Consider the following 13,259-nt stretch of genomic DNA (forward strand, 5'->3'; position numbering starts at 1 on the left):
CACGGGCGGCCACCGACCCCCGTCCAACATACGCCGCCGCCGTCACCTCCCCCGCAGCCGCAGCAGTTCACACAGGAGGCAATGGCCGGCGTCCTCAACGACCTAGTCGCCGCGGTCCAAGGCATCCGCCTCTACCTGGCAAGTCCGTACGGGCCGCCTCCACCACTACATCCCGCCCTGGCCGCGGGTCCGCAGGCCCTGCCGTGGTACTCGGTACCGGGGGCCATCACCGGAGGCTACCCGGCGCTCCCCGCCCCGGCGGCCGCACCGCCGCCGTGGCCGCCGCCGCTCGCGACGGCAACCGCGCCACTCGCCGCCACCACAGGGCCGCAGTGGCCCACCTGGACCGCACCATCCGCGCCGTCTCCCGCCGCGCCGTCACTTCCAGCAGCCACGGAGCAGGGTCCTCCACCGCCCCATCCCAGCCCTAACTTGGGCCGGTCGTCGCCGAGCGGGCTTCCGATCCAGGAGGTCCGCTTTCCGTCATCGCCATCACCACTCCCCGACTGGCTTCACGGGCCGCCATCGGCCTACCCAGGGGCCCGTCCACCGTCCGGTTTCCCGTTGCAGCCCGAGGCGTCGGGCGTCACCGGGAACTACGCCGGGCCTTCCACCATGGACCGCGCACCATCATCCGCCCTACGCACCGCCGAGGCAGTGGGCCAGGGCGCGCCACACCAGCGGCCGCCCCGGTTCGCCAAGATCGACTTCGCCACATACGACGGCTCCGACGACCCTCTTAACTGGCTCAACCAGTGTGACCAGTTCTTTCGCGGACAACGCACACCCGCGTCGGAGCGTACTTGGCTGGCTTCCTACCATCTCCGCGGGGCCGCCCAGACATGGTACTATGCCCTCGAGCAGGACGAGGGCGGCATGCCCCCGTGGGATCGTTTCCGAGAGCTGTGCCTTCTTCGTTTCGGGCCACCGGTCCGCGGGAGCCGCTTGGCCGAGTTGGGCCGCTTGTCGTTCACCTCCACGGTGCAGGACTTCGCCGACCGCTTCCAGGCCCTGGCGTGCCACGCGCCCGGTGTGACGGCCTTACAACGGGCGGAGCTTTTCATCGGCGGCCTTCCCGACCACATCCGCGTGGATGTCGAGATGAAGGGGCCCCAAGACCTTCAGACGGCCATGTACTATGCCCGGGCGTTCGAGCAATGCGCCCAGGCCTTAACGCGTCCATCCGCGCCACGTGGGGGCCGACAGCTTCCCCGGCCGTCTCCGGCAGCACCGGCGTCGTCCACAGCCGCCCCGGCACCCACCCCGGCACCGACGCGGCCATTCAGGTGCCTCACTCAGGCGGAACAGCTGGAACGCCGGCGCCTGGGCTTGTGTTTCAATTGTGATGCGCCCTATGCACCGGGCCATGTTTGTCCCCGCCTCTTCTACCTGGAGACGACAGACGAGCCTGAGGAGGAGACACTGGAGGATGGCCTCGGCGCTCCAGCCCTTGCGGAGCCCGCAGCGGCACCCGCGCCCGCCCCGGCCACCGCCCTTGTGGTGTCCCTACACGCGCTGGCCGGCATCCGTGATGAACGGACGATGCTCTTACCGGTCATGATCCAGGGCGAGCGCCTGGCGGCCCTAGTGGATACAGGGTCCACGCATAACTTTCTGCCGGAGACCACCATGCGGCGCCTTGCATTACAACCAACCGGCGGTTAGCAGTTGCGAGTCACAGTCGCTAATGGCGACCGTCTCCGCTGCCACGGGCTCGCCCGCGACGTGCCCATCACTATCGGCGACGAGCACTTCACCATCACCTGCGCCGGCATCGACTTGGGCTGCTTCGACTTCATCCTCGGCGTCGACTTCCTACGCACTCTTGGTCCTATTCTATGGGATTTCGACGCGCTGACGATGACCTTCTGGCGGTTGGGCCGCCGCATTCAGTGGGACGGCATTGGAGGTGCCGCCCCAACCACTCCACTCCAGCTGGCCGCGACCACCGCCATGGCCGAGCACCCACTATTGGAGAGCCTCCTCCAGCAGCACGCGGACATCTTCACCAAGCCACAGGGGCTGCCGCCCGCCCGCACGTACGATCACCGTATACATCTTCTGCCAGGCTCCGCACCGGTGGCGGTACAGCCTTACCGCTACCCACAGTTGCAGAAGGATGAGTTGGAGCGGCAGTGTGCGCTCATGCTCGCGGCAGGCATCATCCGGCTCTCCACTTCGCCATTTACCGCGCCGGTGCTTCTCGTCCGCAAGTCAGACGGCACATGGCGTTTCTGCATCGACTACCGTGCCCTTAATGCTGTCACCCTTAAGGACAAGTTCCCTATTCCGGTGGTCGACGAGCTCCTCGATGAGCTCCACGGGGCGCGCTTCCTCACCAAACTTGACCTCCGGTCGGGGTACCACCAGGTGCGCATGCACCCGGATGACATCGCCAAGACGGCGTTTCGGACTCATCACGGCCACTTCGAGTTCTTGGTGATGCCCTTTGGCCTCACCAATGCCCCGGTGACCTTCCAGGCTTTGATGAACGACGTCCTCAGGCCCTACTTACGCCGGCTTGTGCTCGTTTTCTTTGATGATATTCTAATCTACAGTGCGTCTTGGGCCGAGCACCTCCAGCACGTCGCCATCGTCTTCAACGAGCTTCAAGCGCACCACCTCCACCTTAAGCGCTCGAAGTGCTCGTTCGGGACGCCTTCGGTGGCCTACTTGGGCCACGTCATCTCGGCCGACGGGGTGGCTATGGACGCCGACAAGGTGGCAGCCGTCTCCGCATGGCCGACGCCTCACTCGCTGCGGGCTCTCCACGGGTTCCTCGGCCTCGCCGGCTACTACCGGAAATTTATCCGAGAGTTCGGGCTTATCGCGGCGCCCCTCACGCGGTTGCTTCGCCGCGACGCTTTCGCCTAGGACGACGAGGCGACAACGGCGTTCGAGGCCCTCAAGGGGGGCCCTCACGACGGGCCCCGTCCTCCAGATGCCCGACTTCGATCGCCCGTTCGTGGTGGACTGTGACGCCTCGGGCGCAGGGTTCGGCGTCGTGCTTCATCAGGGCGATGGGCCCCTCGCCTTCTTCAGCCGGCCTTTCGCACCGACCACTACAGCCTGAAGTTTTTGCTGGACCAACGGCTGTCGACCGTGCCGCAGCACCAGTGGATCAGCAAGCTCTTCGGCTTCGACTTCTCCGTCGAGTATCGGCCGGGCCGCCTTAACACCGTGGCCGACGCGCTGTCCCGTCGCGACTCCGACCTCGCTTCCTCCGGTGACGAGTCCGCCGGAGCGGCCCTGTGCATCCGCTCCGGGCCGACGTTCGGCCTCTTCGCCGACATTCGCCGCGCCACTGTGACGGCCGACGACGCCGTCCGTCTTCAGCAGCAGCTCACGGCCGGCGACCTGGAGGAGCCTTGGCGCTTTTCTGACGGACTGCTCCTCCATGGGCGCCGGGTCTTTGTTCCGGCGCAGGATGATCTCCGTCACCAGGTGTTACAGCTCGCCCACTCGGCGGGTCATGAGGGTATGCAGAAAACCCTCCATCGTCTTCGCGCCGACTTCTACATCCCTGGCGATCGCGCCTGGTCCACGACTGGGTGCAGTCTTGTCAGACATGCCAGCGCAACAAGACAGAGACTCTCAGGCCGGCCGGGTTACTCCAGCCCTTGGAGGTACCCTCTCAGGTCTGGGCGGACATATCCATGGACTTCATTGAGGGCCTTCCCAAGGTGGGCGGCAAGTCGGTCATCCTCACGGTGGTCGACCGCTTCTCCAAGTACGCCCACTTCATAGCGCTCGGACATCCATACACGGCGGCGTCCGTGGCCCGGGCCTTCTTCGACGGCATCGTCCGTCTACACGGGTTCCCTGCTTCGATCGTCAGTTATCGAGACCCTGTGTTCACGGGCCATGTCTGGTGCGACATCTTCAGGATGGCGGGTGTCCATCTCCGCCTGAGTACGGCGTTCCATCCTCAGACGGACGGTCAGTCCGAGGTGGTTAACAAGGTCATTGCCATGTATTTGCGTTGTGTGACAGGTGATCGGCCTCGCGCTTGGGTGGACTGGCTCTCTTGGGCGGAGTACTGCTACAACACCTCTTATCACTCCGCCCTGCGCGCTACGCCATTTGAGGTGGTCTATGGTCGACCACCCCCGCCTATACTTCCGGTGGAACCGGAGACAGCTCGGACGGAGGTTGCGGGTGACCTCATCCGCACTCGTGACGAGATGCTTGCTGAGGTTCGTCAGCGTCTCCTTCAGGCCCAGCAGCTGGCCAAGCACTACTACGACGATCATCATCGCGAGGCGGAGTTCACGGTGGGTGATTGGGTGTGGCTGCGTCTTCTCCATCGCTCTACGCAGTCCCTCGACCCGCGCGCGAAGCGCAAGCTCGGCCCTCGCTACGCCGGGCCCTTCCCTATCTTGGAGCGCATTGGGAAGGTGGCCTATCGTCTTCAGCTTCCAGCCCGCGCTCGCATCCACGACGTTTTCCATGTGGGGCTGCTCAAGCCTTTTCGTGGCGAGCCACCGGCGCTTCCTCCCATCGCCAATGGTCGCATTCTTCCAGAGCCGGCAAAGGTATTGCAGGCGCAGCTCCGTCGTGGCGTCTGGTTCATCCTCGTTCAGTGGCAAGTATTAGGGGCTTGACCCACAAGTTATCTTAGGCAAGTTATCTTAGGCTAAAGTTATAAATACTAGTTGTAAGACATCGTTTGAGATCAAGCAATAAAGATAGTTCTATCATATTGCCCGGCTCCAGAGGAGCCGGAAACCCTAGCCGCACCTTGCCCTAGCCGCCGCCGCCCTTCTTCTCCCTCGCGACGGCGTCAACACGCCGGAGCCGCCGCCCTCGCCCCCAACCCTCGCTGTTCTGCCCGTATAACCTACGGAGTAGAGCCGGTAGGAACCCTAGTCCTACCAACTACCAACTCCATGTTTCTAGAAACTGGATCTGTCCATTTATTCTCCAAAGTATAACATACCAGCAACCAAAGAAAACTAATATCAAAAAAGAAAATTAATGTCTGCCATCATATATATCTATAACCTGACCTCCTCTTCCCCAAAAGAGTGTCTCCTTCTTGGCCCAGGATGTGGAGAAAATCTAGAAGTCGGAGTTGCCTTTGTGGAAACAAGGATAAGTTTTGTGAGCCGCTGTATCCTTGCAAGCAAAGCTGATTTAGCTTCCTCTTCTTGTTCAAGTCTTGATTGCAACTTGACGTTACCATCTTCTAGCTTTTCATATGATGAACAGACCATAGTTAGGAGGATACACCAACAAAAGAGAAAGTGTTATATAGTTCAAAATTATCTGATTCTACACAATGCTTCAGACACAAGAGCGGCTCAAGATAAGATGTCATATATAGAGTCAAGGACAAATTCAGCAACAATAAAACAGTTTTTCACCTTCTGCTTCCAAAGGATCATATTGTCGTCTTCGGCATCTTTTAACGGAGTTCCAGTAATAATACCCATTTTCAGCTGTTCTAGCTCTTCCTTTAATCTGCGAATCTCATTCTGGTATTTCTTTATCAAAGATTTTTCATCAATTATCTGTAGATCATAAAGACAGATGCAGAAGAACATTTCAGAATGCAGAAGTACCTCAGAATATAACTTGGAAAAAAAAGCTGGCTTTAGAATTACAGGTAAGCAACTAATCATGACTTACCTTGTTTTGTGATGCTTGGACCTCAATGCGCTTTGCACGGTGGGCAAATTTTAGTGTGTTGTGGGTCTCTTCGGAGTTGCTTGATGCCGGGGTCACTGTGCAAATTAGCTGCAACGAAATGATGTGGTTAGTATGTCACAAATCCAAATAACATTACGTCTCAAATTAAAATCATAATCACATTAATTATAACCAGTGTGCCAAGTGGACAAGAAACAACTCACTGAAACGCGCCCTTGTCCACTCAAGGATGACTGAAGTAGCCGTGTTAGTTTTGAATCTCGAAACGGAATATGTGTAGCTTTTCCATCAGTCAGTTTTGATATCACCTGAAAAAGAAACATGGTGATTGCTCTGTTGTTCAAGAAGAAAAAATTCTCAGTTCATGACAACTAAGACACCAAAACTTACAAATTGAGATAACAAACAAAAGCGCAAAACTAAAGCATGTTCCTTGACCAGATTGTTCACAGTTAAAAAGATAAAAGGTAATAGCAAATTAAATCCTTGATGAAAGTCAAAACAGTGAAGTGTTCGGATTGTCAATCACTGAGTAAACATGGGTTCGCCTAAATCAAAGACAGACGAGCGATACACAGAAAACGCCAGTGAAGAAAAATATAGATTTGTAGTCAAGTGATAAACAATGCCATGCATACATCTGAAGAATTCCGATCTTCCAGATTATGAATTTCATGTATCAGGATTTAGCACGTTATGATGTGGATAATAAACTCATTTAACTGCATGTTCCACATGAACATGAAGTCAAGAGCACAGCAGAATAGCAGATGACATTGTAACATGTTTGGTAGTAGAATTAATAAAGCACAAGGCAAGGCAATGCAAAGATATCAGAATCTTATGACGTATAGCCAAGTAGTGTTAATGAGCCTTACCGTTCCAAGAGTTAGCAAGCTTTTATTGATGTAAGATCCTTCCTTTCGGCGTACTCCAGTTGTTTCTGCCCTTGAGCTCTCTGAACCTGCCAGATCGATGAGGTTCTACAAAAAAGGAGAGACATTTGAAGAATCAATATATACTCTGGCAGCATGGATCAAGACATGCTAAATGCAAAAAAAAGGTAAATTTTAGAAATATGAAAAACAGCAGGATCCAAACCCACCAGCTGTGAGAAGGTGACTGCTTCCCCTTCATTAGAGTCGCCGTAAGAGCTGCTCTCTATTGTCTGTCATATAACAAGGCAAAACCTAAGGAGCATTTCCAGACATCAAGTGAAGCTCTTTCACTAATATAAAAGTACATGTTGCAGATCGGTCAAATGGTAGCCTTGCATACTACAAACATATAAAAAAAAATCACGCCTCATTACCAGTGTAAAAATTGTATGACTTCTACTACTTAATAGATTGAAGTTAGTGGATCCAACATGTCTATGCTCTGCATTAGAATGAACACACAGATTAGCAAATAAACCGAATATGCTGGCTAAGGGCACATATAACAAGCACATCTGCACCACTGGAAAGTCAAAGTGGATACATTTTATAAAGTGAGATACTACCACAAACGAGTGTACTCAGGGGAATGCAATCTCAACATAATATATATCTTGTACGTATATCACCACAAAAGACAAGCATTTGGTGAACTAAAACCAGCTTTTAAACTTTTCTGTAATGCCGAAATTGTCTTTCTACAACTCTGTTAGTCAGGTGCTGGAAAGGCCAGTGATCCAGAATACAGTCAATGGCGAGCCGCTACATTGTCCTCTGACTCTTATCCAAAGGGTGTGCAGTTGAGAGGCTCTGCGTCATCAATCATGTAAGACAGCCAAAGGTTTATCCAAAGGGTGTGCAGTACTTGACCAGTCATACTGCACGACCCACAGGTGTAGCATGATTTAAACCAGTAGCAAGTAGGGAGTAACCAGAGTATACGTCATCGTCAGCAGTATCAACAGCTCGAATGGTATTTCTCTAGTAAGTACTTACAATTATTAAGAGATTATGATCAGTTTCAGAACTTCGAGCTACTTGTCTAGTCCTTTCTTAAGAAAACTGAAAAGGTGCGTGAACTTTTCAGCCACATCACTGACATTGCTGCCACAAGTTCCGTTTATTTTATCTGTTTCTGGCCATTGTTCTTCCACTTTTAGCATTCTTTTTTGTGGAAGTTATTTTATCCTAACGGTGGAGTTTATTTGTGACTGTCGGTTGTTTAGTGTTTGTTTACTCATTGCAGTGATGTGGCAGACATGTGCCATTCACGTCACCCAAAGCGTTCGTGAGACCACCCGAGGGTGAAAAGTGAACAGTGTCAATAGTGCAAGTTTACAATGGTGTTAGAGTTTATGCTTAAAAGGTGAACTTCCGACAGAGTTCAAGGTTGACAAATACACATTTTCCTTTTTCTGGTGGTCTCGATCTTCTAACTTTGCCAGAGAATAATCCATGAGATAAGATCTCAATAAATGGACATGTCATCCTCAATACTACTACTAGAGAGCCAAATGTTCGACCATTGCAAGTTGGCAACACAACAATAGATCCACAGGTGGACCAAAAAACGCAGACAATTATATCATTACAGAAGTTACCTTCTCCAGCTGCAATTAGGGACAGAGCATGTGCAGGAGATAATACCACTTCTTCTTTGATACCCTCGACAAACGTTCCCTGAGAAGTTAATGCGGGCCGAGGAACTATCAGTTCATTGTACAGAATAATAAGTTGCGTTCATCCTAAGTGCCTATCAAGGTCAGGATTGAACTTCTAGGCATGTTACTCTAAGAATATGAACTTCTCCACAAATAAAGACATCTGGAATGGTACCCATCACTACACTGGAAAATGTATCCATGACTAGTACCATACATATCATAACTTGTAGTGAAATGCTTTTATTGACCAAACCATACAAACTGCAAGCCTTTTGCAACCTTTGAAGGGCATGACATAACATTACTTCAGGCATGAATATTATGGGTATGTTTGGTGGTGCTGGAAATTGTCCTAGTCCTTCCGATCCATATTAACTGTCGTTGATCTAGTACAATACTAAATCAGCGTCAATTAATATGGATCGGAGGGAGTAATAAAAAACTATCAGTCCATGATATGCACACACCCCCCCCCCCTGGTTCCCTTCACAGTTTGTGCTAAGATTCCTGCCAACAGAGTGTCAGCAATGCATCCCTTCTGCTGACCAAGGAGTCACCAGGTAGCAGGGAGGAGATGTATGGCAACTAGGCAAGTAACAGGCGCCAAGTTCAAATATCGATTGGGTGTCGTGGGTTATTTGGGCTGTGTAATTTGTGTGGCCTGATGGGCCTGTACTGGCACTGTATATAAGACTGGTGCTGTGTGAGTGTAACGGCAGCTAGAATAGGAACAAGCTGAGCTTCTCGCTCATTTCTCTATTCCCCTTCTGCCTTTTTCCTCCCCAAGCTCATCCTCTACTTGTATCCCGAATTTCAAATTGGGTATCAATTATCTAGCTACTTTGTGTGAGGATTGTGATTAGTAGTAGTACATACATCAGAATGTCTGATTCTCTGACCAATTGTTTGGCAAACATTAGCAAGGGATGCTATTGCTATGGCAGGCTGATAGCAAACAAACATACCCTATGAACCTAGTCTTGCAGGAGATTCTAGAATACAAATGCTGACAGTTATCCTCCATAATAATCATTACTGTGTTAGTAAGAAGCATCAGCAGTGCTTTAACTTAGAGAGGAAAGAGCTCTTAATGAAGATTAGGAAAGTAAGATATTGACACCTGAGGATCCTCTCTAATTCGTAAGCTTTGTCCTGCAGGATTGAGTAGATCATTGACAACCTAAAATTGATGAGTCCTCCATTAGAACAGCATAGCCAAGTAAAGTAAAGATCAATATACAAGTCGTCTGATGATTCATTGCAGATGCAAAGTATTGAAACACCTACGAAAATATGGACCTCCTGACATCTGGGGAAAATTGCAAGAAAAGAAAAGGCAGGAAAAATGAAAAAAAAATTGTGCCAGATTGTAGTATTGACTAACATGGGGCTCCGCTATTGACACGGTGCACATTTTGAGATTTAGCAAAGACTCCTTCTCGGTAGACAACATACCAAGTTACACAGTAAACATCATACACAAGAAATTTTTCTGTTTTCAGTTTATACTGAATACATTGACATTTATGATCTATCCAACAGTTTTAGAACCATATCGGGCAAGAATATGCTTCACTGCCTTCTAGAAACATCAGCGCGACAAAGGTTACATCAAACCAATTTCTATCACTTTGTTATAGTAGCCAGCCTAGTAATCATGCTAATTGGCACCAATGTCTTGCAGGTTGGAGGAAAGAATTTCATGTGCAATGATATCAAATACTTGACACTATGGTCCTTGCAGTTGGTCCTGAATCATGATTTATTTCAAAACACTGATATTCTTGTGATTTATTTCAGAACAAACCCTGGTTACCAGGGGAGGGGGAGGGGGGTTCAAACAAACAGCTGGAACACTGCCTTGCCTTTTCATCTAGACGAAAAAGAACAAACCAATATGTACATGGGAGCACGTGCTTTTCTCACTAAAACATGGAAAAAGATTATAAATACTATGAAGATAAGAAATATGATTGCAGCAACAATTAGCAAACCTCGTTATAAATTTCCAAGTATGACACACGCAGGAGAAACTCGCGATTTGGGGTCTACAAAGAAAAACCAAGCTGAGTTATAATTTAAGAAGCAATGACTACAGCACTAGCAAGAATGTATCATCGCATCATATATTTAAAGAGTACCTCCTGTATAATGCTAAATGCATCTTTGACAGCCAAAGGTATTATTCCTGGGGATCTTTGATCTCCCTGACTCAAAAGAAGAAGTATATCAAGAAACTGATGGCATTGAAAAGTATAGCTAACGGATGATTTGTAAATATTAGCTTAGTCACATAAAAATGAAAAACACATTTTCTCATCAATGAGTATATTCTAAGTGTAAGCTTCAAAAGAGAATGAAACTTGCCTAACTCCATGGACAATCAGTTTATCACACAAAATAAATAATAATCACGGACATGGTATCAGGAGCATTTAACATGGATATGGATTACACTCAATGGAGCATTAGTTATGAATATAGCACAGCTGATACCTACGGTAAAAGAATAATAAAAGCTTGATGCTACATAAGTATTCTCACATGCATTGTATGTGTCTTTCCACTGCTTGTAACGCCATACGCAAATATTGTTCCTGCATAATGAAAATGCATTATATTTTGCTTTGCAGGGCCAACAAACTACAAGTCTTAGAGAGATCCAGAATCATCATTGCATTGTAATCTCATTCAGACCATATCTCGTAGTAAAATGGAACTGCGACTGTATAACCAATAAACTTGTGCCACAATTAAATAATTACTGCAACCATATTCACTATGACCTCTACAAGATCTCATAGTAAAGTGACATTCCATGAACAGAAACCAGCCTCTTTCATCAGAAAAGTAAGTCAGAAAGGAAGAACAAGATGTTATCATAATACTAAGTTGTAAGATAAAGCTGAAGAGGGTAACAGAAGAAAATATCACTTACCATATATGCCCTCCATGGCACCACTGACAACATGTTGAGCTGCAACATCATATACTTGGCGAGTTGTAGTAGTCGGTGCAAAAACCCGATCTGGGTAACAATAGTACAATACAGTATTAGTCTCTACAGTTTAATTTGAAACTGGAGAGAATAGATAAAATGCCAGTCTCAGAAATGTGCCTACTTCTCCCTGATATTAATTTGCAATTGTTCCATGTAAAGGAACAGCTTACTTCACTCGAATAACTAGCTGTGCAGGAGATATTGAAAGAGTTTTATTTATTCATACAAATGAATGTGTAAACAAACATTTAAACAAAACTACCTAGAAATTATGTTATCTGAACCAATAGTTTTAGCGCCATAACCAGAAAACTTCAACAATTGATTCCTCTGTAAAGGAAAAACCTATAGTAAACTTGAGTCCTCCAAAGTTATGTGCTGCCCAACTGTCAATTCTCATGTAATTACCTCTTACAGAGCCAATAGCCGCCCTGGTACCTAAGCATGAGCTAATGAAGTACAACCACGACGCGCTAAACCTTTAAGATGGCTAAAGCATGTTAGACTGCCATGTGAATACTTGCTTTGTAGAATTCCCTACATAGATCAGCATATGGATTGTGAATTAGCACGGGAGCAGCAAGCCTACACGGTGCACATTATCCAATCCCCAGTGCATCAGTAATTCAGTACACAAAACTACCATGTTGAAGTATGTACCCCTCGTGAATCGGTGCACTGTTTTGAGAATACTAACATTATCCTATTGGTCTGATACTTATAAGCAAAATAAACACCGATTTGTGATTTGATTTATGAGGTTCATATTTCAAATGCACCGATAAACTGATGCAGAATCCCAAGGTGACAATAGAACATTTGGATACATTTCTAGGAAAGTAAACTAAGTAGTGGCAGGGCGGCATGAGATAATTCCAACCATCTACAATTAGAAGTATCCCCAAATCCCATCTGGTCAGTTCAGGCCCTGGCTTAGGCTAGGACTGAACATTTCGACACGACACAGCAAATTCACCATATGACAATACAGATGACATCCAGAACGAAAACAGTGTGCCTATGCCACAACCGCCAAGTAATCCAAAGCCAACCAACGCAAGAGGAGGCAACGTACCGTAAGCGTAGCCGACGTTGGGGTTCTGCTCGCTCCGCACGACCGTGTCGCCGTCGGCGTACCACGCGACCTCCTCCCCCTGCCGAATCTCCCGCGGGCTTCAAAAACGACACACGGAGGAACCAGAAACAAAAATCAACCCACATTCCCCAAATCCAAAACCGAATCGACACGAGAGCGCGGGCGGAACCTGAGCGGGCGGAAGCGGACGGTGACGGTGACGTTCTCCTTGGTGGCGGCCTGGTCGTCGTCGGCGTCCGCGTTGTCCAGCCCCGCGACGAGCCGCGGCGACGCGGGCCCCTCGAGCGACGACATCATCTCCGGCGCGAGCCGCGACGACGACGTGGTCGCCGTCGACGTCGGCGAGCCCGACTGCTGCTGAACCTGCTGCTGCTGCGAGCCCCTGGCCGCCCTCCGCTGGCGCGAGGCCGGGCGCGTCGCCATTGGCGCGAGATCTAGCGGCAGCACGTGGCGGCAGCACCCGGCATTCGGATCCCGCGGCCCCCCGCTTTAACGCGGGTTTTCTCTAGGGTTTTCTTTCCCCTTTCCCCTTTCCCGTTCGTGTCACTTCACTCGCTCGTGGCTGCTTTCCTTTCGGATGGAATGGATGGCCCTCGCCACCCTTTTGCTTCCGCCGGAAGCGAGGCAGAGTGCGCCAGAGAAGAAAGAAAGAAAGAAAAGAAGGAAAAGAAACTACTCCGCTCCAACTGGCTCTTGGTGGGTGGGGTGGAGGCGGGACGCTGACTGGTGGGGCCTCGACGCCGATGGGTCTACATGTTGGTGGGAGCGCAGCGATGTGGACGCGTGGGTTTTTGATTGGATGCTGGGCCGAGACGGTACAGTACTCGGCTAACTGTTCTGTGAGGCCGTTTTGCCATAAATTGTCAGAGTTAATTTGGATAATGTAGTTAGGTCGTTCGTCTTGTTAA

General features: G+C 49.9%; 1 protein-coding gene across 1 annotated transcript in view; it reads right to left on the reverse strand.

Annotated features, from left to right (window-relative positions):
• The window catches only part of LOC119322718 (kinesin-like protein KIN-7D, chloroplastic), an 18,592-nt gene extending 5,640 nt beyond the window's left edge, over window positions 1–12,952 (reverse strand). Inside the window, exons 1-15 of the mRNA XM_037596222.1 lie at window positions 12,521–12,952; window positions 12,331–12,428; window positions 11,193–11,282; window positions 10,799–10,851; window positions 10,396–10,461; window positions 10,249–10,302; window positions 9,375–9,434; window positions 8,192–8,270; window positions 6,965–7,032; window positions 6,758–6,820; window positions 6,531–6,635; window positions 5,856–5,960; window positions 5,632–5,739; window positions 5,367–5,513; window positions 5,010–5,192 (exon numbers count right to left, since the gene is read on the reverse strand). Of these exons, the coding sequence (XP_037452119.1) occupies window positions 5,010–5,192; window positions 5,367–5,513; window positions 5,632–5,739; window positions 5,856–5,960; window positions 6,531–6,635; window positions 6,758–6,820; window positions 6,965–7,032; window positions 8,192–8,270; window positions 9,375–9,434; window positions 10,249–10,302; window positions 10,396–10,461; window positions 10,799–10,851; window positions 11,193–11,282; window positions 12,331–12,428; window positions 12,521–12,774 (1,533 nt within the window). The 5' untranslated portion in view covers window positions 12,775–12,952. The remainder of the gene's footprint in view (window positions 1–5,009; window positions 5,193–5,366; window positions 5,514–5,631; window positions 5,740–5,855; window positions 5,961–6,530; window positions 6,636–6,757; window positions 6,821–6,964; window positions 7,033–8,191; window positions 8,271–9,374; window positions 9,435–10,248; window positions 10,303–10,395; window positions 10,462–10,798; window positions 10,852–11,192; window positions 11,283–12,330; window positions 12,429–12,520) is intronic.
• Window positions 12,953–13,259: the final 307 nt, after the last annotated feature.

This window comes from Triticum dicoccoides, chromosome 6B, assembly GCF_002162155.2.
Source record: "Triticum dicoccoides isolate Atlit2015 ecotype Zavitan chromosome 6B, WEW_v2.0, whole genome shotgun sequence".
Classification (NCBI taxonomy): domain Eukaryota; kingdom Viridiplantae; phylum Streptophyta; class Magnoliopsida; order Poales; family Poaceae; genus Triticum; species Triticum dicoccoides.